Raw genomic sequence first — 19542 nt, forward strand, 5'->3', positions numbered from 1 at the left:
TATGTTTTCTTTTTGTATTTAGTAGGGGGATTAAGAATGGTACTAGTAGAAAATGTCGACTTAGAAGACAAAGTATAAGAGGGAACCATCAAGGTCAGTTCTAATTAAACAATTTTAGTTTGTATTGAATGAATTGAAAAATTAGTATCAAATCTAGGTTAGACGAAATGTTGCGATTTAATCAGAAAAGGTATTTTGGTTTTGTGATTTAATCGAATATTTTGACCCAAAATTATGGAATTCTCTTTTATCCAACATTTTCATTAGATACTTGGGGTGGCAGGTTATATTAGTTCATAGAAGAATTTGATTTCTTTTGTTTTAGCTACAGAACTGGACTTGGTTCTTGGTTGCATACTAGCTCATGATAAAATTCACAACATATTATCTCTTGGTTGCCGCCGTTTCTTAATTTTTTATTAATATTCTTTTATGGTGTACTACAGATGCTTAGAATAGTTCATTTTGATTTTACTTAAGTTATGTAATTTACGTATATAAATTTTATAGTTAGACAACTTCTTTTCGATGCAAGATAAAATTTATGAGATAGAACCTTTTTATCACGACCCATGTCCATCAAATTCTATGTTATATACTCTTTCCTGAATCCTTTGAATCTATTTGCGACTCTCTTGTCGAAGAGTTCGTCAAAATGACAACAAAGGTAAGTACGTGCACATTTCGACTTTAGACATGCTTCCCCTTGTGATATCATCTAACAATATACTCTCTAATGATGTGCAGGTTAAAAAGTTGAAATTAGTGGATGCTACTCTAACTGGTTTAAGAACAGAGCTTGAAGCCCTTAGACGAGGATACTTTACATCTCTTGAGCTAATGAGTGAGCGCGATGAAGAGGTAATGTACTCCATTTTTTCCTCAAAACTATCTTCTCCCAACTAAATCATTGTTAATATTTCAACCATTTTCTAATGAGGTGGAATGGTCTATATACATGGATTATTTACATGCTGAGGTGTAAACATCAAAATAACCGGCCATCCAATCATCTTCACGTGGGCTAGTGGAGGATTAGGTCCCAATGGGGTATAGTTCTAAAACAATTACATTTACGTTTGTATACTATATTGATTATGAGAAAGATTTCATTATAACCGCTCATTAGTTGACTAAAAATCATGGAGCACTTGGAAAGAAAAGTATTTGTAAAATACAATTCTGAAATTGTCAGCAATTCTTAACTTCTTAGTTATCTAATTAGGTATTCACCGTATTTCAAAGTTCAAGTAGTACCGCAAGCGGAACGATAGTAATTCAAATGTGTACATAATTGTACACATGTTGATTTTAAATATGTACATAATTATACAGACATGTTGATTATTAATGTGCACATAGTTTCATATGTGCATAGTTGTACACTTGTTTATTATCATTGTGTATATAGTTGTACACATTCACATTTTTTATTTTCTTGCTTCTTTTTTAGATTAATATTTTTGGGTATGGATGTTGGATATTTCGATTTCTTTATTGAAGTTGTCTGCAATTTCTTAGTTATCTGAGTAGTTGATCACCGTATTTCAAAGTTCAATTAGTATAGCAAGCGGAACGACAGTAATTCAAATGTGTACATAATTGTACACATGTTGATTTTGGATGTGTACATAATTGTACACATGCATGTTGATTATTAATATGCAGTAGTTTAATGTGTACATAGTTGTACACTTGTTTATCATTAATGTGTACATAGCTGTACACATTAACATTTTTGTTTTTCTTGCTTCTTTTTTAGATTAAAATCTTTGGTTATGGACGGATTTTTTAGATTTTTTATAGGTGTGTACATAGTTGTACACCACTATGCTATCTCAATAATATATGCATGTTTTGTGGGTATAGATGATTGATTTTTGTGGGTAGATACATTTCGCTTATATTATGGTACATCAAAGTTTGCTTTGAATCCTTTAATAAGACAGTCGCGATTTAAATTTGTGGTTAGTGAGTTATCTAAGAATCATTTGTTTAGTGTACTTTTGATCTAGATTAGATGGTGTCTTTGTTAATTTTATCTCATCCAAGAGGTGGCTAATGGCCAAATATTTTGAATTTCATTTACTTTTTTTAAATAGGTCAATAAAAAAAATTATCATGTAGCTTGGCCTGGAATTCTATCTTTATTTTGTTATTTGACTTTTAAATGTCAACGAAATTTTCAGGGTTGTGCGCCTCAATCTCCAAGAATTTTTGGATGATGTCGTAAGTTAACTGCAGAAGCAAGTAATCAAATCAGTGCAGGTGGGAAGACTGTTCTTACTTCCTGGAGCACTGCTAAACAAGTTTTAAAGTATAATCCTAGATATTCTAAGATGCAGAGGAAAGACAGAGACCTTGTGGCGCCTAGAGGAAACATCGTGAAAGCAAAATATTGGATCTGAATTTAGAGAAGACAAGCCACAAATGCAAAGAGCAGAAGCTATCGTGATTGATGGAAGATGAATGAGACTTCATGAACGGATTTAGTACAAGGTTAGTTTTCTATTCCACCAAGTGTCACTTTTATTGTTAGTTGGCATGTGATAGTTGTATGGTTATCTCAATGTGTACATAGTTGTATACATGTTGATTGCTAATGTGTACATGGTTGTACACATGCTATGATTATGATAAAAAAATTGACTTCGACGTCGATGCATCTTCCCTAGCTAGAGCAATCCATCGGAGATTTCTTTTAAGAAAGATTGATATTTTGGAACAACCTATAAGATATTTAAAGATTAAGTGGGGTAAGTGAAAAATGTGAAAATGATCTTAGAAAATACAAGAGGTTGGTTTGGCTTGCTGGTTTGCATCTGTGAGATCAAAACGATAATGTATAATAGCCTACTAATGTCGGCCACTACAATCTTTTCTTGATCGTCATTCTATCTACTATTATACTCTGGATAGTTTCTGCACTCACTTACTTGATTTCTTTCTTACAGTTTAATTAGGCGGTAAAGACTTTCTTAGAAATGTGTAGCAACTGGTGTTCGTGGAATTTCAGTCTTCATTGTTATATTTATACAGAGTTAAAAAGCAATGGGTGAAAAGGAAAATAGCGAACGAAGGTTAGTAAATTCAATTCTCCACTTCTAAATGTTGGATTTCTTTTTTGGGCCACTACTAGTGTAAGTAAATTCACTTTTTTTTTTTTAATCATTGATATGCATATTAGATCTAAAATTGCTGCTAGTAATGTAGGGTTTTAAATTTTGTCATATGTGATACACACAAACCAAAAGCCGTCATATGTACACGTGTTAAAAATTGACTCCATAAGCTTATGCTTCCGTAAAATTAGGGTGTAAAATTAGTACACATGTGCAGAAAATGACTCTATAAGTTTGGGTAAATAGATGGGATGTAAAAATTGGTACACATGTGGAAAATTGACTCCACAAACTTATGCTTGGGTATCCTTATTATTGACTATTTTAATTATAAATTGTAGTATAATTTGATATACTAAAGCTACTCCTGCTGCTTGGAAAACCAATGATGCTGAAAGCCAGTGATGTTGGTGGTTTTCCCATAACTAACAATATTTTAACTTTGCAGGATGCAATTCCATCTCTCATCTATCCAAGGTATATATTCTGAGTTTGTCATGTGACGAAAGTATTCTGAGTTTTTGTCATGTGGGTTCAGTTTCCTTAGAAATACATTCCTCCTCGAATTTTAAAACAGAATTTCTCATTTTGTATTTCTTGTCATGACCACATAAACCAATATTTTAAATTTGTTGCTCATATGTAATAAATATATGGGAGATTTGAAATAACTTAGGTTTGCGACGAGCTTTTTTAAGAGATTCATACTAATTAGTAAAACTACGCATATAACATTTAGTAATCGGCGTTATGGATTTTCTTTTGTTGGTTTACTTATTTTCTTTTCCATTTGTATCCCATCTGTGCGGCTCATTTTTTTTTCTCCAATTTTCCTTTGTCAGATCAGTTGCGCAGAAGATGGATATCGTTAATGAAGTTTTGGCATATTTGTTTGGAACCCCTCATGGATATATTGCCTGTTATGTGGGATTGAATGTTCGATTTTCTTGATTTATGCAGCAGTGTACATAGTTGTACACAAAAGTGTAAATTCAAATTTTAAGAAAATGAAAATTATATTCATATGGGTACTCTTTTTATAGATATTGGAAAGAGCTTTCCGAATATATAAAGTTTGTAAATTTTGGACGAGCGGTTCGAAAGATATATTATTTTTTAATTTATTTATATATTACTTCAAATTGCTGAATCATCGTGAGTCATTATGGACTAAACTGCAAATGTATGGACTAAGTTATAAATAAAAAGGGTTATGAGTGTACTTTTCATATTTTTGGACTAATTTGTATCTAGTTGACTCAGGCTGGACTAATCTGTATTTTTGGACTGATTTTTGGATTAAACCGTATTTTTCCCTTCAAAGATACACATACATATGCATTTCACGGGTTCATCCTATAGCACACAATCAACGTTTATTTAGATTTTAATTTTAAATTGAATGATTTTTTACGGACCATGTTTTTTTTGAGGGGACCATGGTTTTATTAGGCCACCTTCCCTATAGTGATAAGGGGTGTCCTAAAACGTTGAAATGACTAACCTACCCTTAACCTAATTTAATTTAAAACCAACCTAATAACCACCTATATAACCACCACCACCGCCCACCACCACCACCTCCGATTATCACCACCACCAACCACCGATTACCACCACCACCACCATCGCCGATTACCACCACCACCACCTTCGATTATCACCACCACCAACCACCGATTACCACCACCACCTCCTCCCACCACCCCCGCCACCGCCTATTTAAGAAATGTAACAACATCAATGCAATCACAATTAAGTTCAGTTACATAATAATTTTATCGAGTATAAAAGACGCCAGCCGCAACCTGATTCTGCCATGGGACCACTGCTGAGGTATTTTCCAACAAACCCTTCAGTTTAATTTGATTTTGATTGCTTCAATCGAATAGAAATCATCAAAATAGGGTTTTAATAGGAGTTACAGAGCCATGTTCGGTTAGGCCGATTTTCCAAAAAACCCTAGTTTACTAACCGAACTTCTTGAAAATGAAGAACACGAAGAACAGTTCGGTTCTATTGGATTTAAAACTAAGTCACCGAACTCTCTATTCGGTTGTTTCGCAAAAAAATTTAAAACTACAAAGTAACATAACTCCACCCTTAGAACCGAAAAAAACAAATCCAGTCTAACCGAACTGTGTTGTTGTGGCCACTATGTTGAGTTCCAAAATAACTGAACTTAGCCAATAGAGTTCGGTTTGTTCGCAAAAACTTTTAAAACTACAAAGTAACCGAACTTAGCCAATAGACGCTGGAACTTCACAATTTTATCGCAGAAACCGAACTCAGAGTTGGGTTGGTTAGCTGTTAGGTTCAAGTTTGCGAAAAACCGAACTTTGTAAACTTATATACTCTTATATTACGTAAAGTTCGGTTAGATCAAAAGTGCATGCAATTTGCGAACCAACCGAACTTTGTACACCAAAGTTCGGTTAGTGGAGAACCAACCGAACATAACGTTGTAACTCCTAGAAATTCTATTATTTGAGAGTTCGGTAACCTGCGTGTTTGGAAAAAGTAACCGAACTACACTTTCAGATGAGTTCGGTTACTTGTTCATCTCACGGGGCAACCGAACTACAGCTTCGGATGAGTTCGGTTACTTGTTCTTCATATAAAGTAACCGAACTGTTCAAAATCCAGTTCAAATCCGGATCATTTTGAAGATTAACAAATATTCTAGTAGAGGATGAAGATGAAGAATCAGATGAGTTTTCATCATTTGAATACTCAAACTTAGTGAATTGGAATTTTTTTTATCTTCCATGTTTTTCTCCTTCATCTTCTCTAACTCTACTCTCTCAATAATTCTACTAACTAATAATAAACCCATCTTTTAATTTAATCTCACTAATTATTTTTAACTAAATCATTCACTAATCATAACCTAAAATTAATTAAGAGGGTAGATTAGATATTAAATAAATAATTAGATATGGGGTGACCTAAAATTACTTCTAATGCCTTTACCCAAAATAAAATCATGGTCCCAAAAAAACCATGGTCCTCAAAAAATCGTTCTTTAAATTTTAGGAGTACAACTTGAAAAAGCTCATCAATGGGAGCTCATCATATTCTGCTATGTCTATTAAACTAATGGGCTTATACCGTTTATGTTACAGTCACTGACAAGTGATAGTCACACGATCATGCAATTTTGAACTTTGAGTAAGGACAGGATAAGTATTGCTTAATACTTCAATATCTGTTTGTGATTTACTGGATCGTATTTACGAGGTTTGAATGGGAAAGAAAAATCCAAATACAATTACAATAAATTTTGTATACTTTTAAAACAAAATATCTTGGAACAAGGAAATGTTTATCAATGCATGAATGGAACAAAAGAGAAAAAACTAGTAAATGAAACTATAAGTAATACATTTTCCAAAAGAGAAAAAGGAAATGTTTATCAATGCATGAATGGAACAATCAGTCCTTAACAAACTGTGATTTTAATTTTTAAACCAGCTAAAAACCGTGTATCCTAAATTTGGCCAAACAAAAGTCCTTCGGAGATGGTGAATCCCACAGTAAAGCCATGGAATCCATTAAAAAGAGCATGACCTCTCTTTCAGAGAGAATGTTATGGAGTCGTTCAAACAGGCGGTATACATTTAGAATTTTTGCTAGAGAAAACTGAAACATGCAGTGTTACCAAAACTAATGGGTACAATAGGCCTCTAGCGTTCCCTTTCAAAGAGATATAAAAGAAAGAAGAGCAACCTAATAAAGCAATAACAAAGGAATCTAACTAAGAGGGGGATAAGAGTCCTTTAAGAGGGATAAAACGACTGGAGAACTTTATAAGTTCGATCGTCAGGATCTTTTGTTTTGTTAAGTGCGATCCGAATAAGAAAGTAAGCTACTATGAGCTTTATTCCTTCCTTTCTTTTCTTTCTTTACATGTCCTCGAGGGATAAAGAGTTTGATATCTATCTTTTTCTTTTGTTCTCTTAAAAAAGGACGCATATGTGGACTTGTCATTTGTGGTTTCAGAAATCAGATTTAGCACAGAAAAAGCTTAACAAGTAGTAACTGTTATAACCAGCTTTGTGGATTGCAGAAAGCATGATCAAAAGAATAAAGATAAACTCATAGCTTCAGATCGGGTTACGGAAGGATGGCCATCCCTTACAGTAGTTGTGGGAAGCTACAATAAAACTCACATTGAAAGAAGCTTTTGTGTTGCATCTTGCATGATTACAACTTCAACTTTCTAGTTGATGCTTAATTTTCATACCAATCCCTTGGTTCAACCAGTGAAAATGAGGGTTAAAATAATACTGTATCTAGGACACAAGCAATAGCTTCCATGATAAGGGAATTTCTGGAATAGGTGTTCCTCACATAAAAAACAGTTGTGCTAGACTTGACATAAAACAGATAAAAGATACTCCGACGAGCCGGCCTGCTGCAATGAGACCTTCATGCCATAACAAATAGTAGCAAATTTCTAACCATATGAACATCATTTATTATGGTCTTTTATATGAACTCATAATGTAAACATAAATTGAGTATTCTTTTTCCATTTCAATCAAGTTTGACCACCAACCTGCATAAATGATTAAATTTAGAACATGTAACTAAAGCAATCTTCCAACTCTCCTATCACGAATTTACATTTAATGGTGTAGTTTACAAGTGCGAAGGATATATCAGTAAACATATAACCCAATTGAAAAACTGTTCGAAAAGAAATCACTAAGACATCACTCCCACGAATTTGCTCATGGGTCAGCATGACCTGCAACTTCGTCATCACTTGATGTGCTGTTATAACCATTACTAGAGTCGTCCTCACTACCGTCTTCGTCTTCTTCAGGTGCATCGGTAACGTTCTCCTTCTTTGCATATCGGTCACAATACTCTGTTAAAATAAAAAATGACATCAAGGCTACTTGGGAAATTCATGAATCTTTTTTATATATTTTTTTAAAATTTTTGTTTATTTGGCATTAAAACGGGATTTGGCTAACCCAAATATAAAGCAGCAAACTTTATGAGCAAACTGATGATTTTTACCTTTCACTTTTTGTTCGTATCGTTTTGGGTCCTTTAACATCAATGATGCAGCATCACCATTTAATGGGTCAGATGGGTTTGGGTAGAGCAACAGTTGTGGAAGAAAAACTTCAAATACATTCAGAAGATCTGCAGCACATGGTAATGTCATAGCAACGCAAGATAGAAAGCTAGTTAAACCCAAGAAATGAATCAACCAGGTCTTCACAAAGGAAAAATAATAGAACACGGTACACTTCCCCCTATGTGTATGTGCATGCATATATTATTGGATAAAACTAAGTCCGAGTGCACAATCAAAGGATTATAAAATCAAGCATTACCAAACATTGGACTCCAGGTTTGATTGATAACTTCCAAACATACAGAACCAGATCTGCAATGCAAACAATATACAGAAGGTTGGCATTAGTAAACGGCTCAGAGTATCTTTGGCTAACTGAAGATTCATGGAACTTCAGATGTGCATATTAGTTCTAAGAGTAACAGATATATATTCATAACAAAGTAAATAACGGCGCAACGGCTTTGGATAACAGGAAAACTAGGCATACAGCTCATCAACATTTGGGTGGAATATCTTGTTCAGAAACCCAATTGATGGAGACTTGTAAGGGTAAGCATCTGGTAGCTCCACACGAACTTTCCACACCCCACCTTCATAAGGACCTGAAAGTGATACAGTTAGCCGATATCGAAGAGATCACAAGTCAACAGGGAATTGGAAAAAAAAAAATTTAACCTGCCTTGATAATATATGATAAAAATAGAAATGATATCCTAATACAATCAAAACTCTGCAAAATTCTAAATAAGCTTCTTTTTTTTTCTATTGCCTCTTCATAACAACAAGCTATAATTCTACAGCTATGAACTTGGAGCCTGAACTATGCAAGTTTTAGTGGACAAGAAAATGCAAATGTTCGGCAGTGGTAATTTCTAAATTTGCACCCATTTTAATCAAATTCTTGCCTCTTCATACCAGAAATATACTTACCATCCACAACTCTAAACTTGGAGCCTGAACTACGTACTTTTCAGTGGACTATGAAGACTCAGACTCAGCTGATACAGGGACACATTCATCATCAAACTTGTTATTGTTCGTTGTAAATCAGCATTCAAGGCAAATGAATGACCATGTTAAAGTGAATATGCCTAGTAAGTACACCTTTATCATTACGTAACTATTACTTCACAAGTCTAAAGAGGACGATGAAATCCTGATTTTCATATAGTTTGTTCAATCAAAGACAGTTTATTGCTACATGCTTAAGCTCATGTCATTAATAGCAGGTCTACTAGAGTATTTCCATGTAATATATGCAGCTAACAAGCTTATCCAGCTCGGCCATTATGACATCACTGTATAAATGGTTTTTTGAGGAAACAGCCCATGGAGTAGTATGTTGAACGGAAGTAATACGACATTCAAGATAAAGGTAGACAGAAGCAACTTACTTTCTTTTGGACCATGAAACTCCACATTGAATTCGGTAATTCCATCATTGATGGTTTCCACTGTATAATCACTCATCATCCTAGAAATGTGAGCACAAAAGATCAGAATAGAAGATAGCGTGATAATGTGCATCACAGCCAACAAGGGAATGGTCAAGTTATAACATGACCTTCTTAAGGTACTAGAGAGTGAAACTTACAACTTCATGACATCCATATCTCTCCTCTTGCTTGGAGAAGACATTTCTGCGTATGAAGCCTCGTACTTCAAATATCCGCTTCGCCCTGCAACATATCACTCATATATATCAAGTTTGAATTTGGTGCGATACAAGGTCCAGAATAACTCAAGAATCCACATAACTGAAAATTACAAATATTGATAGAGAAATGCATTTATACTGTCTTTGCAAAAATCTACCAGGTTAGGCGCTGTAACTCAAAACCGTCATATACAAGACTTCAAGCACAATCTTGTGGAACATTAAACAATCACAATATAACCTAACCATAAGTTCGTTAACTCTCATTTGCCATAGGTCTTGCCAGTTAACTAAAGGGGTACCCTCCCCAACAGTATTACATTTACAGTTAAGATCTTCTGCAAATCTGACAAAGATTCATAACCTACAAACCGGAAAAAAGACTGGAAAACATGCAGTTCAATCAATTCCCATGGTGATTGGAGAATCAGAGTTACTTACCGAGTTGTGAAATTAAAATATGCATCTGGCCACAAAATCAGGTAGAGACGAACCATATACCATCAGTACTTACACACAAGATTGTCAAAAAGTCTCCAATCATAGATGAAAGGGGAAACTTTGTTTCTAACTGATCTAACTAAATTGATTAACAACTCGATTACACTTCAGAGCAGTTGGAGGATCGCTTGCACTGAGGGAGTAACAAACTCTTGTGGGATTGCTTAGATAACAGGCCTCAACCATTGGAGTCATCAGACTTGTAAGAATTCTACTTACCACTTATAACAGTAAAATAACAAAGACTCTAATAAGTCATTAAAATCTGAGTACTGATATTATGAATATGTGTCCTTAGAGGTTGCGGACTTGCATCATGGATAGCGGGTGTCATATTAGTTGTTATGACTTTGGGCAATGTAGCATACCTACTGCATTTCCCTTGTTGTCACTGGTCTACTTGTTATGACTTTGAGACGACTCAGACGAGCTATTCTTATTCAAGAGTCCTTCTTCCACAATTCTATCCAAACCCAACAGTTTCTCCTTTATTTGCTGGATGTCTGTTCTATATTCTATGTGGCCCACCTTTAATCTCGAGCCACATCCACCATTTCTTATGTGTGAGTTCCACTTTGAGGTCGCTCTGCCGGACACTTTGTCTAGGTGCCAAAGGCTGAGAGAGTGACACTCGTAACCATCTAGTTATTACATAGTTTTTGGGGTTACCTCTATATCTTGAGATAATAACATGTGACATGTTCAGGTCCAAGGATAACAACCGAGGAATATAAACCAAAGAAAGGTTGGCAAGCAAATTTGCGACTTGATCACAATCTAGCAGATAACAAATGAATGATGCATTGCATCACAAACTAAAACTGTACAGGCTGTCAACAGAAACATCAAAGCATGAAATCACCTCAGCATTACTATTACACCAACCATTTAGAGGAATCGTATAAAAACTTGAATTTAACTAAGACCAAGAAAGTCTCAAAGAAAGTATAACTGGGACGACAATAGGAACTAAACCAGCGCTTCACTTTCTTTCTCTCAAAAAACTGTTAACTATCTATCAGTTTCTTAAAATGTTTATTCACTCAAAGCTAGTTCACATGAAAAATAAAAATAAGAAAATAGTCACACACAATGATCAACATGAGAAAGAAGCTAGCATACAACTTTCTAAGCATATGTGGTCCTGAAAGTAGGATATATGCTATATAGTGTGTTTACCTCATAAATCCTCGTAAGAAAATGTATTAGCACTCTAACCTTGGCATTTTCTGGCTCCAAATGGTGCTACATAAGCCATGTGCAGTGACAAAAAACACTTTTTAAAGCACATGGGATTGCTTTAAGCATACATCTTAGAGGGTATAAATTATAAAGGCACATCACATACAACCCTGCTTTATGTGACACATTAGGAACTTATGGCACATGAAATTGCTCTCGAGTCGCAATGACATGGGAACGCGACAGACCGGAAAATGAAACATGTTCCACATGCCACCAGCATTATTATTAAAGGATCACAAGCATAAAATTCTGATGTAGTTTAAATAGTGGGGTTACTTGAAACACTTGTATCATAATAATGAATAAACTTAATACTTCCATCTTTCATCGAATATGTATGGGACCAAGGGTGCTCTACCGCGCTAATGCTTATTGTAACATGAACAGATTCGATTATGGGGACCAGAAGAAACAAATGCAGGGAACTAACTTTACCATCCCTGTAAGCATTCTTACAAAAATCCAAACATAAAACTGAAAATCAGGGAGACCTCATTTTAATATAAAACTTGAAAAGTTAAAATCAGGTGTTAAAATCATCTACTCACCAGACAAATTTTACGGACTAAGAGATTAATATCGTAATAACAAATTAGGGACAGCCTATGAGAAATAAACATGACACCACATAGTGATTCTAAGATCCAACTAAGACAAACTACCAATACCCATAACAGATAAGTCACAAGAAAGTCAAATATCAAAATATTAACAGATGGAAGGATTGTCAAGTTACCTGTGAAAACTGTGAGGAATATAGAGTATAAACACAGGGTTATGAGAAATTTTTAAAGATCGACAGACTGCAGATACTTGTTGATGTTGTTGTAGAAAAGAAGTAATATGCCTTTCATTTTAGAAAAAGTTCTCGAACCACGGCGAAAACAGAGAGCAAAGGAGAGAAGAAAGGGGATGAATTGAGACAAGGGAATTGGGAATGCGGTAAAGAAGAATGTATCTATTGCGTGGCACCAATACACTCTTTTGAGAGCTGAAACGGTGGATATTATCTCCCGGCCGCAAGATCTTATGGTTTCAAACCCTAAAGTAGACCACATAGCGTGCAAAAGTGCAAACTTAGGCTGGGTCTAATCGCGGTCCAAGATTCAAGCTTATTCTTGGATCCACGTCACCAAAATACCATGTCCGGGCGTAATGGGTATCCGAGATTCCTAATAGATATGCGTTTTGAACCTGCGCAACACGCATTTTCTAACTGCGTATAATTGGAAAACTCAAATGCGTCGTTCCTAACAGCGTATTGACCTTGTTGACCGGTCATTTCGCGGTTTCAAAGTGCGTGGCCAGGAGAACCCTAAATCTTACAGACGCCGCACTCCTTCTTCTCTTTTCTTTCTTTCTCTCTTATTCTTCAACCTAAACCCGTAGAATCTCACTTCCCATGGGTTGATTCAAGATGATTTAGTGTTTTCTAGCCTAAAATCTTTCCAGGGTTTGTTCTAGAAGTGGTTGGGAACCTATTTGTGGTATTTTTGGGAGATTTCATCAACAAATCAACATAAGGTATGAAATTTTAATTTTCATTGATAAAATAGAACGTGATATGGTGACGACTCCGAGATATGGTGACAACTAACATGTTATTTTATATTTTGTTCGTTTTCATATGAATAGACTCTACTAATGGGTTCCTCGACTCCTACAACCACGATGTTTCCATTAGTGTAAGGTACAAGTTGCTAGACTTAGGAGTTTATTATCTTTTTTTTTTCCTTTTTTCTTTTTCTTATCAACACAAGGGAAAACTAACAAGGCTAAAAAAAACTCTATATGAGAACACTCCCCCACACTTAAACTTTACATTGTCCTCAATGTAAATTGAATCGTCCAAAGAAAGCCAAGGTGGGAAATCTTATAACATGATATATATACACAATAAGAAATAAATTGCATAGTAAAAAAATGATACTCCAACTCATAGCTATTTCTGAACAATAGAGGATAAACACTAAACAAGCTATTTAGTTGGCATCTAATCTCAACTCAGCCAATATATATACCTCATCGTCAAGAAAAAATTCCATCTACTTAGAAAGGTTAATATTTATTCTAAATTGTTCAAAAATCTTCAAAAGTTGGAGTTTTGATATGCAAATATCCAAAATAAGAAAATAAAGATAAAAGACTCGAGAAATAAAAAGATAGAGATAGATACACAAAACAAGTGGGTTTCCTCCCATTTAGCGCTTGGTTTAAAGTCGTCAGCCCGACTTGCAAGACGTATTCTCCATACACCAATAATCGGAAAAGTTGGGTATCCACCCATAGCACCTGTTTTGCAGACACTAGCTTCGCACACATATTAGTAATATAAAACAGAAACGAAGCTATCGACCGAAAGAAGTTTCCCCCACACTTATTCTTGTCCACACTTGGAAGTGTATAAAGAATATAGAAGTCAGGGACTACCACGGTTTCTTGTTCCAAAACCTGCATAGTATGAGAATCAAGTATCTCTAATGGCGGAAATCGAGAAACAAAGTCATTCAACATGTTCCCGAAGCACAAACATTCAAACCAATAAGAGGTAGAGGAGAAGAATCAATATGCAAAGGGTTAGACAAACCCTGCACAATCTCATGTAGCACGGAATCCTCTTCATCCTTGAAAAATTCAAGTGAACTATTCACCTCTTGCATATCATGGTCCTCTATCAAACTTTGCAACCATTCTTCGTCCGTTTCTGCCTTAACCAAAGTCTTGACATCAACATCTTCACTACAATCCTTTGCAAGCTCAATTGGGTCTTCCACAATATTGGTCATATCGGTTTCATTCTCAACATACTCCTCTTTTTTGTAAGGCACATACTTTTTTGCGGATCCAAATTTTATCATAAGAAACTTTTTTAGAACACTCAAAAATGCAGCATCCTCAAGCTCCACCCTTTGAATAGGCTCTTGATCATCATTAAGATCAATGCTTGAGTAATCTACACAAGTGTCATCATAGTCCTTTTCATCTTCATCTTGATCCAAGAATTCCATTGTACACCTTTGGGTAATGTCACCATGAGTTGCTTCAAACGACGTATCTTCATAATCATCGTCAATTTCATAGCTAACATAAGATTGGTTGTCGCTGAATTTAGTGTTGCTAACCTCAAACTCATCCTTTTGAATAGGCGAATGATCATTATTAAGATCAAGAGTTGAGTTAGCTACACAATTATCAACGAAAGTCCCCAAAGGTTGGCCTTTTTCAACATTAGCATCAATCAAATATTCATCACACACCACAGGCACATTAGAATAATTATAGCTTTGAAAACAAAATTCTTCTTCATACCTTTATTCCTTGTATTCATCAATGCTTCTTCGTAAGATAGCCATACCTTCACGAAGTTCTTGGAGTTGCTCGTTTGTAGCCTCTTTATCTTTTTGAAACTCTTGTCGTAAAAAGTTGGAAAAGTTGTCTAACAAGTTAGAGACTTGTTGTTCACGAGCATAAGAATCCTCTAATCCTTGTGGTTGTTCACACATATACCCGCCATAAGGTTGTTGAGAAAAACCATAAGGATCCATGAAATATTGGTCATAGCCAATGAATTGGTTTTGATTATACCCCTGGAATTGTTGGAAGTTGTCATGTTGTTGAGATTGTTGGAAACCGTATCCATTGTTCCAATATGCTCCATCCATGAGAAATAAGTACCTGAAACACGATTCTCAAAACAAGGTTAAAAACCAGAAAATAAAACAAAACTATAAACAAGAAAATAAGAAACCAAAAACAAGGCAGCGGCGCCAAAATTTGATCGTTGTCGTATGCGTCAAAAATAAATTACACTTTATCACAACTCAAAATAAATAATATAGCAAGGGTAAGAAAGGATCGTTCCCACAGAGAGGATATAGGTTGTCAAGTTGTTTCGTTTTCCTATATAAACAAGGGGGATTTATGATTTTTATGTAAAGAAAAATAAACTAAAAGCAAATAATGAAATAAAGAAGAAAATCAATAAGATGAAGATATTGGTCAAGGATTAGTTTTCATTCACAAACATGAATTTGTAACAATAACTAGAATTTATATTTAATCTCAATTTATTAAAAGTCCTAGGATACCTTGATCGCAAGAATGTCCCGCTAATTTCCTCTTGTCATCAACAAACACATTAAAAGATGCGAATGTGAATTCTACCTAGAAAGAAACCTAAAGTGTAAAAGCACGATTAAGTTTAACTCCCTAAGAGCACTAAGTTCTATGAAATAAGAATAATCAATGCAAACGAACGTGTAAAAGTACTATCCGTTTTAACAAAGGTTATGATCTACTTGTGACTAATAGGATGTATCACTATAAGCAATACTCACAATAATTCTACTTGCAATCAGGAATTATCACTTTTGCGTATAATAACCCTAATCTAGCAATAGAGATGAAAACTAATTCAATCGATTCGCGACTCGACTAAACATGCATTCAAATCATATAACAATATTAAAAGTGAGTCATAAGCAATAAAATATGGAGACAAAACTAATTCATTGCATAAATATCATGGTTGGAACTCCAACTTATTCCTTAACCAGTAATAAAAACTTAGCTCATATTCATGGAGTTCATAACAAGAAGGAAGAAAAAACCTATCATGTTGTAAACCCTAGGAAAAAAAAAATAGAAGAGAAGATAAAAGATATGAGTTTGTTTTTATATCCTTCATGTATTTCACGCCCACTGCCTTTTCCAACCACATAAGCTAACCATCAGAATCAAGCCCACATGTAAGAGCCCAAGTCCATCTGAGTAAAACACTGGATCGGCGAGTCAGGTACCTGGATCGTTGAGTCAACTCGCCGTACTCCGATTTCGGCAGAGTTTCCTCTGTTTTCTGGTTGTTTCCCGGCCTGTCTCAGGCTAATTTCCCTGCACACTCATTCATTCATACACAACTCCTAACATTCATCTATTCAGCAATTTAATTCCCTGATTGTCTTGACTGCAATCAACTAGGCACAAACAATTTAATCACAAGCAACAAGACCAACAGCTTCTCACTGCCCCTGCCAATTCTAAGTCATGCCCCACTGCAGCCATCACTTCCATTTCTCAGCTGCCAAATTCTCCAGATTAGCTTCAGTCCACCACTGCACAACTTTTATCATAGGTGCCTGCAACCACTCACGGTACTCTTCCCAGCTCAGTTCAACATGATACTCCATTTCCTACATCTTCACCACTGCCTCAGTCTTGACATCATCAACCCATCGCTCAACAAGACATCATCAACATCGAACCATCTCCTTACTCCCTGTAACTTCGAGTTCTCTCCAATCTCAATGACCAACTCCATTGCAGACTCAAATCATTCACTGCACAGCTCACAGTTCATCCGCAAATTCATTACAGAATTTCAATATCCTTGTTCACATTAAGTCACCTTCTCCTAGTCTTCATCTTCTCATGTTCACCTTCAAGAGCACCACAACTCCAATTTCCTTTCTGCCACAGTACCCTAGTTCTCCACTAAAGATCACTACTGCCTTCCATACTGCCAGCAACACCATCACAGTCTTCTACTCAAACTTCGAGCAATACTGCCATTAATCACTCTCTTTTCGTGTTATCATTGCCATTCATGTTGCCTCTCGAGCTCTTCATCAATACATCAGTCAATCAGCATTGCCAACAACAACAGCTTCCATTAAAAATATCATCATCGGACTTAATTCAGAGAACAACCTATGCTGTCAATTCTTCTCAACTTCTATCTCATGTTCTAATTCTCTAAACATCACTCCCAAATCCGCTGATACCCTCTCAAATTCGAGCCAAAATACGACCCATTCAATCTCTATTTCAGCTTCGATTGCTTGTATCTCATCACCAGATCCACTTCCTTCAATTTCAGATTCTGCAGCATCGTCTACTCAATCTCAGGTTCAATAACTTGAACCCAATATTCAGTTCATCTCATCTGGCTCCATCAAATAGTGGCAGCAACATAACCTCATCACAACAGTGGCTTGTTCCTGCCTCCTTCAAATTGAATCAAACCCACCAGTTCTCAATTCGAGAATCAAAACCCAACTCCACATTCTGCAATGTCAAATTCATCTCAGATCCCATCCAAACTCAATTGCATCTGTTACACTATCTGTTCATCATCTCACACAGGACCCATTAATCAATCAGTCCATCAGTCCCAACTATGTTATCTTCTCTTCATTTAATCTCTCGGACCAACACCAACAGCTGCTGCTGCTTTCTTGATTTCAGCTGCAAATGATTTTGGGAGGAAATGTCTTCTCGACTTAGGGTTAGGGTACTATAGCTGGGTCTGGATTTAGACACCCAACTGTAGAAGATCCACCCAGCTAACAGCCCCCTTAACCTCAGCTGGCCTGTCTATAACGCTCCTCCAAAACATAGTTTCCCCTTAACCCTGGCTCGACTCCGAGTTGTGTTCGCCTCTGAAATGACTATCTTGCCCTTGTCGCTCAATTTGGATGATTTCTCCTCGAGTCCTTCCACCAACAATAGCGGTCTCCTCTTTTCAACTTCACTTCATCTCTTCAATTCTATACATCACTAAAGTTGTCATGCCTTTCAGACAAAATTCGCATCACTAAAGCTGACATGCTTTTCAGCCAGAGATGGATAAATAAAAGCAAATAGTGAGAAATAGTTAAGCCTCCAACAACGGTTGCACCTTTTAGCCCTTTAAGCAACGTTTCTTCTTCTTTTGTTCCAAATGGCTCCAAAGTACCTAAACACTCAAAACCAAATATAAGATACATAATTTATAAGAAAAGTAGCAAAGAAAGCATAAATACTAGATATAAAATTAGGTGTTTTGGACACCTATCAAATTCCCCCACACTTAGACTTTGCTAGTCCTCGAGCAAATCAAACAAAACAATTCTAAAACATACATACAACTCCGTGTCGCTGAGGATACGGTTACTCTTAGCATGAATAACATGCCTTTGAACCCCTAGGTGTCCCTAGTGGACGAGTTATAGTCTCGTGAAGGTTTACAAGAGGTATACCTACAAAACCTATATTTCTAACTCCAGCCACCTGTGAAAATTTAAGAATAACACTAAATATTTTTATTAATTGGCATACTATCGATTACAAGAGGAAGTACCCACTTTCAAATCCAATTCATTCATAAATTAGTAATAAAGCTTCATTCGGAAAGTTGAACACAACCACAATACTCGGAATCTAATCAACCACAATCACATGAAAAGATTAAGAAGATGGATATAGAAATTAGATGGTGGCGAACTGTTGACTAAGGTGAACGGTGTTTCCCATATCTGTCTGAAGGTCACTGCCAAAATAAACCTAAAAACCCTATTGGATTGAGCTACTGGTCTGAATACTAATATCAACACGACTGGCATATACAAGGGAACCAGCGGTCGACTAACTTAATTCTAGATCAATTCACTGGCATATACAAGGGAACCAGTGATCGATTTTATTCAACACAATAATAGTATTTTTCTTCTTTTTCTTTTCTTTTTTCGATTTTTTTTTCATTGACATCATGATTGGATCTTGTGGATCCAAGCGCATGTTTCTTGTCATCAGATTACATGATAGTTCCCTTGGATCCTGCACTCCATGTTTGCTTAGGCGACAGAGACAGGGAGAACACACACATATTGCTTTATCCAAGTGTCATATTTATTCCTTTTGGTCAATTGGTAGGTCTTTTTTTTTTGTAGTAACTCAATCACTCTATTTCATCCTAGCAATGATAACAATTCGATGTTTGTGCCCCACCAATTCACTTAGAGAAACAATAGATAAATATGGAAAAATAAAAATATAACGTGATATGGTGACGAATCCGAGATATGGTGACAACTAACATGTTATTTTATATTTTGTTCGTTTTCATATGAATAGACTCTACTAATGGGTTCCTCGACTCCTAC

At 35.7% G+C, this 19542-nt stretch overlaps 1 protein-coding gene across 4 annotated transcripts; it reads right to left on the minus strand.

Moving 5' to 3' along the window:
• Positions 1–7715: 7715 nt before the first annotated feature.
• Positions 7716–13845, minus strand: LOC113297932 (ubiquitin-conjugating enzyme E2-23 kDa-like). 4 transcript variants are annotated; one of them, XM_026546543.1, is made up of 7 exons: positions 13800–13845; positions 9815–9899; positions 9615–9694; positions 8708–8822; positions 8477–8529; positions 8154–8282; positions 7716–7998 (listed from the first exon to the last, which is right to left on the minus strand). In XM_026546543.1, exons 1-7 carry the CDS (start codon positions 13822–13824, stop codon positions 7859–7861), a joined length of 627 nt encoding a protein of 208 aa, XP_026402328.1. In that variant the 5' UTR covers positions 13825–13845; the 3' UTR covers positions 7716–7858. The 4 variants fall into 4 exon arrangements, with proteins under 4 accessions (XP_026402328.1, XP_026402329.1, XP_026402330.1 ...); XM_026546544.1 differs by lacking the exon at positions 13800–13845 and adding an exon at positions 12360–13205; XM_026546545.1 differs by lacking the exon at positions 13800–13845 and adding an exon at positions 10747–11393.
• Positions 13846–19542: the final 5697 nt, after the last annotated feature.

This window comes from Papaver somniferum, chromosome 7 (genome assembly GCF_003573695.1).
Source record: "Papaver somniferum cultivar HN1 chromosome 7, ASM357369v1, whole genome shotgun sequence".
Taxonomy (NCBI): domain Eukaryota; kingdom Viridiplantae; phylum Streptophyta; class Magnoliopsida; order Ranunculales; family Papaveraceae; genus Papaver; species Papaver somniferum.